Source organism: Arachis duranensis, chromosome 10 (assembly GCF_000817695.3).
Source record: "Arachis duranensis cultivar V14167 chromosome 10, aradu.V14167.gnm2.J7QH, whole genome shotgun sequence".
NCBI lineage: Eukaryota > Viridiplantae > Streptophyta > Magnoliopsida > Fabales > Fabaceae > Arachis > Arachis duranensis.
Window position 1 is genome coordinate 25,363,561 of NC_029781.3, and position 5,814 is coordinate 25,369,374.

At 40.4% G+C, this 5,814-nt stretch overlaps 1 protein-coding gene across 1 annotated transcript; it reads right to left on the reverse strand.

Annotated features, from left to right (window-relative positions):
- Positions 1-2,009: 2,009 nt before the first annotated feature.
- LOC107469681 (uncharacterized) lies at positions 2,010-2,477 on the reverse strand. The gene has a single exon (XM_016089059.1). It carries the CDS (start codon positions 2,475-2,477, stop codon positions 2,010-2,012), a length of 468 nt encoding a protein of 155 aa, XP_015944545.1.
- Between the last annotated feature and the right edge of the window lie 3,337 nt (positions 2,478-5,814).

A 5,814-nucleotide genomic window follows, 5' to 3' on the forward strand; every position in this document is an offset into this window, starting at 1 on the left:
TGGCCAAGCTCTTTGAGGAGAGGTCAGATATCCCTAACCTGAAGAGGTCGGTTGACTTGTCATTTAAACATCCCGAGTCGGATAGTTCGACCCAGGGTATGAACAGCTAGGAAATGCAAGTTTGGTGCTATCCTTGGGGCTTTTCAGTACCCTATTGATATTGTTGGCAATCATCTCCCCCATATTAACATTCTCCCCTTTCATGATGCTGTATATGAGCACAACTCTCTCCAAAATGACCTCTGAGGTGTTGGAGGTGGGGTTGAGGGATCTTCTCACAAAATTCAGCCACCCTCTAGCTTGGGGCTCAAGTCTATTCTCCTCAGTTAATTGGGCCTCCCATCTTTGTCATTGATAAATTGCACATTATGAACACAGATTTCATTGAGAATCTCTTCAAATCATGGGTCTTGTTGCTTCACCCTCTCTTCAAAGCTCTGGGTAGAATTAGTGTGATTCACCATCAGCATTCTATCTTTGTTGGAGGGGCTATAGTCAATAGTCTTCCCCCTCACATAGCTCAGGTAGCCATAAGGTTGCCCAGGCTGTGGTATAGCATTGGCATAAAATTCCCTAACTAAGTTCTCCACCATCTTCTTTGATGGGATGCACAAGAGTGCCCATCCTCTGTTGTTGATCTCTCTGTTTATCTCTATGTGTTCATTCCTTCTAAGTTGGAAGCCTACCTCCGGAATGATTTACCTCTCACTCATCCATCCATAGAATTGGTTTTGGTTGAATGATGAGAGGAACTTGTACTCGTTGAAGCTTGATGATCCGGAGCCAGCTTCCTTGGTCTTTTTTTTTCTTTGATGTGGAGGCTCTTGGTGGTGCCATTGAGGTAAGAAAAGAGGGCTTAAAAGGTTAATGGAAGGCTAAAAAAAGAGGCAAAGAAAGAGGGCAGAGCAAAGGTTTGCTCCAAAACCAAACTTAGGACTTGATTGTCCCAATCATGAGATCAATAATGAGGAGAAAAGGTTGGGAAGAAAGCAAGAGTACAGAGGGTGTTTCGGTTATGAGGGTGTAGTGTTGAAAAAAATATGGAAAGGTGGGAGGGATTTATAGGGGTGGGAAGAGGAATCTGGAAGGTGGGAAGAGTGAATAGAATTGAATGTTTTTCCACTTGGGAGTGGCGCCTAGCATGGGAAGAGGCGTCAACCCCTATCCCTTTAGCTTCTTTCAGGTCTTTGACTTCTAAAGTGTAAGTACACTTTGACTCCTTGTCCTGATGAGCTATCAATCATATGGACCCCACATTTTCCTGAAATTTCAATTTGAAAAATCCCATTAGTAAAAAATTGCTTCACATTCTCACAATTAAAAGATAACTAATGGGTGTCTTTTGGACACCAAACTTAAATTAACTGCATATGGTAAATTGGTTTTATGATTAGACTTTATTATGTGCATTATGATTGGAATAAATTTAATTCACACCATTTCACTTCCAATTCATATGTACATAATAAAGTTTCTATTTATGCACCCACCAATTTACTAATTGCTTTCAAACTTAAACTGAAATGGGCTTTCTGTGTGAACTTCCTATGGTGGTGGCCACAACAAACTTAATTGTTGGGCTTACTTCCAGGAATAATTCAATTGTTTTGATGTAAGCTCAAATTAAGTGGGTTAGTGGCCATACCAAACTTAGCTTTTTGGCTACTTTCTCAGCCCAATTAATCAACCTCTCTCAGTGTACATGCAACATTGCACTTCCAGCAAGCTAAAAAAATCAAATAACTATCAACTAATTAACTATCAACTAGAACTAAAAATTAAACTAACTAAGTGAACAAACATAAACTACTCTAGAAAGCATAAAATAGAAAGGATATGAATGTTGGGGTGCCTCCCAACTAGCGCTTCTTTAACGTCACTAGCTTGATAATTCTTCCTCCTTAGCTGAGGTTATAGCTCACTCTCTACTCATCCAATGAGTCCCCCAAGTAGTGCTTAAGCATGTGGCCGTTGACAGTAAAAGTCCTCTGTGTTTTGTCCTCCATAAGCTATACATGCCCATAGAGAGAAACCTTAAGGATTGTGAAGGGTCCAGACCATCTTGACTTTAGCTTCCCTGGGAAGAACTTGAGCCTTGAATTGTATAGCAGCACTTTTTGACCTTCTACAAACTCTCTTCTTGTTAGCTTTTGATCATGCCATCTCTTTGCTTTCTCTTTGTAGATTTTGACATTGTCATAGGCTTGAGTTCTGAATTCTTCTAGCTTATTTAGTTGTAGTAGCCTTCTTTTTCCAGCAGCTTGATTGTCAAAGTTTAACATCTTTATAGCCCAAAATGCTCTATGTTCAAGCTCCACTGGTAGATGACAGGTATTTCTAAACACCAATTGGTATGGAGACATGCCAATAGGTGTCTTGAAGGCTGTTCTATAAGCCCAAAATGCATCATCTAGCTTTTCCAACAGTCTTCTCAAGGATTCTCTTGAGCTCTCTATTTGAAATTTCAGTTTGACCATTGGTTTGTGGATGATATGGGGGTTGCTACCTTGTGCTTGACACCATATTTTAGGAGAAGTATCTCAAGTTATTTGTTGCAAAAGTGAGTTCTCCCATCACTTATAAGAGCTATGGGAACCCCAAACCGGTTGAATATATTTTTCCTCAAGAAGTTGATCACCACTTTGTTATAATTTGTTGATGTAGCTATGGCCTCTATCCACTTTGACACATAATCCACAGTCACCAATATGTAGTTGTTTGAGTATGAGGGTGGGAATGATCCCATAAATTCAATCCCCAAACGTCAAACAACTCCAACTCCATGATGAATATCTGTGGCATCTCATTCTTCTTGGGTAGGTTGCCAGCTCTTTGACATTCATTGCACCTTGTCCCAAACTCTTTTGCATCCTTGAATATTGTTGGCCAATAGAACCCACATTGAAGCACCTTGGATGCAGTCCTTTCTCCACTAAAATGTCCTCCATATGTGGATCCATGGCAATGCCAAAGGACCTCTTGTCCTTCCTCATGCAAGATGCATCTTCTCAAGATCCTATCAGCACACCTTTTAAACAAATAGGGCTCATCCCAGATATAGTGCTTGGCATCATTAATGAGATTTCTTCTCATATGCTTGTTAATTTTGGAAGGTAGCTCTCCAATAGCCTTGAAATTGGCTATATTAGCAAACCAGGGAGCTTCTTGGATCATGATCAACTACTCATCAGAAAAACTCCATTCGCTGCAAGGTTGTATGCTTCATCTTCTTCAATTGGAATTCTAGATAGATGGTCAGCCACTTTGTTCTTTACTCTACTTCTATCTTGAATCTCAATGTTAAACTCTTGAAGTAGAAAGATCCACCTTATCAATCTAGGCTTGGATTCTTGCTTGGTCAGCAAATACTTGAGAGCTGCATGGTCAGTGAAAACAATGACTTTAGAACCAATAAGATATGATCTAACCTTATCAAATGCAAAGACTATAGCAAGGAGTTCCTTCTCTGTAGTGGTGTAGTTTCTTTGATTTTCATTAAGAACTTTGCTATCATAATAGATAACATGTACTAGCTTATCTTTCCTTTGTCCTAAAATAGCACCCACAGCAAAATCTGATGTATCACAAATCAATTCAATAGGCAAATCCCAGCTAGGTGGTGCTATAATAGGTGCTGAGGAAAGTCTGTTTTTAAGCTCATCAAAGGCTTGTATGCATTCTCTATTAAAGATAAAAGGTACATTAGAGACAAGCAAGTTACTTAGAGGTTTGACAATCTTTGAAAAGTCTCTAATAAACCTTCTATAAAACCCAGCATGCGCCAAGAAACTTCTAATTGCTTTGACATTGCAAGGTGGAGGTAACTTCTCAATTACTTCCACCTTAGCCTTGTCCACCTCTATGCCTCTTTTGGAGATCTTGTGACCAAGAACCACCCCTTCAGTGACCATGAAATGGCACTTTTTTCAATTTAAAACTAGGTTGGTTTCTTGACATCTCCTTAGCACCAAGGCAAGGTGGTGCAAGCACTTAGAAAATGAATCACTAAATACAGAAAAGCCATCCATAAATACTTCAATAAACCTTTCAATAATGTCAGAGAATATGGAGAGCATGCACTTTTGGAATGTGGCAGGTGCATTGCACAATCCAAAGGGCATTTTCCTATAAGCAAAGACACCATAAGGACAAGTAAAGGAAGTCTTCTTTTGGTCTTTGGGGTCTACTACAATCTTATTGTAGCCTAAGTATCCATCTAAGAAACAGTAGTATTCATGCCCGGCAAGCCTCGCTAGCATTTGATCCATGAAAGGCAGAGGAAAATGGTCCTTTCTTGTAGCTTCATTGAGCTTCCTATAATTTATGCACATGCGCCACCCAGCCATTGTTCTTATTGGTATCAACTCGTTTCTTTCATTTGGTACAATGGTGACTCTTTCTTTCTTAGGAACCACTTGAATAGGGCTTACCCAAGGGCTGTCTGAGATAGGGTAAATCACTCCTGCTTGCCACAACTTCAGCACCTCTTTTTGGACCACTTCATTCATTGTTGGGTTTAGCCTTCTTTGTGGCTGTCTTGAAGGCTTGGCACCCTCCTCAAGGAGGATTTTATGCATGCACATTGAAGGACTAATCCCCTTCAGGTCCAAAAGTGTCCATCCTATAGCATTGGTGGACGAAATTGTGATCACTATTCTTTGAGTTGTACTCATTGTAAAATTATGGAATTTAGAAATTGGCACGAGTGGACACAACTCTGTTCAACTAACCAGCAAGTGTACTGGGTCGTCCAAGTAATAAACCTTACGCGAGTAAGGGTTGATCCCACAGAGATTGTTGGTATGAAGCAAGCTATGGTCACCTTGCAAATCTCAGTTAGGCAGATTAAATTGGTTTATGGGTTTTCGAGAATTAATAATAAAAAAAGAAGAAATAATAAAAGGGATAGAGTACTTATGCAGATTCATTGGTGGGAATTTCAGATAAGCGAATGGAGATACTGTATGCTCAAGGACGCCTGCTATTCTCCTGCTTCAAATCAATCCTTCTTACTCCTTTCCATGGCAAGCTGTGTATAGGGGTTCACCATCAGCGGTGGCTACTTTCAATCCCCTCGGGAAAATGATCCTCTGCGGCTGTCACTCGCATGGCTAATCGTCTGGAGGCATCACCCATGGTTGATGGCTACATCCCATCCTCGCAGTGAAAACTACGCTCACGCGCTCTGTCACAGCACGGCTAATCACTGGTTGGTTCCTGCGCCTACTGGAATAGAATCCCTTGATTCTTTTGCGTCTGTCACTAACGCCCAGCACTTGCAAGTTTGAAGTACCTCACAGTCATTCATTACCGGAATCCTACTCGGAATACCACAGACAAGGTAAGACTTTCCGGATCCTCATAAATGCCGCCATCTATCTAGCTTATACCACGAAGATTCTGTTGGGGAATCTAAGAGATACACATTCAAGCTCGGTTGCATGTAGAACGGAAGTGGTTGTTAATCACGTGCGTTCATAAGTGAGAATGATGATGAGGGTTACTTATCATCACATTCATCATGTTCTTGGGTACGAATGAATATCTTGGAATAAGAATAAGAGAGATTTGAATAAAAGACAACAGAATTGCATTAATACTTGAGGTACAGTAGAGCTCCACACCCTTAATCTATGGTGTGCAGAAACTCCACCGTTGAAAATACATAAGTAAAAGGTTCAGGCATGGCCGAATGGCCAGCCCCCAAAACGTGATCACAGGATTCAAAATACAATCCAGGATGATAATATGATAGTAAAAAGTTCTATTTATAATAAACTAGCTCCTAGGGTTTACATGAGTAAGTAATTGATG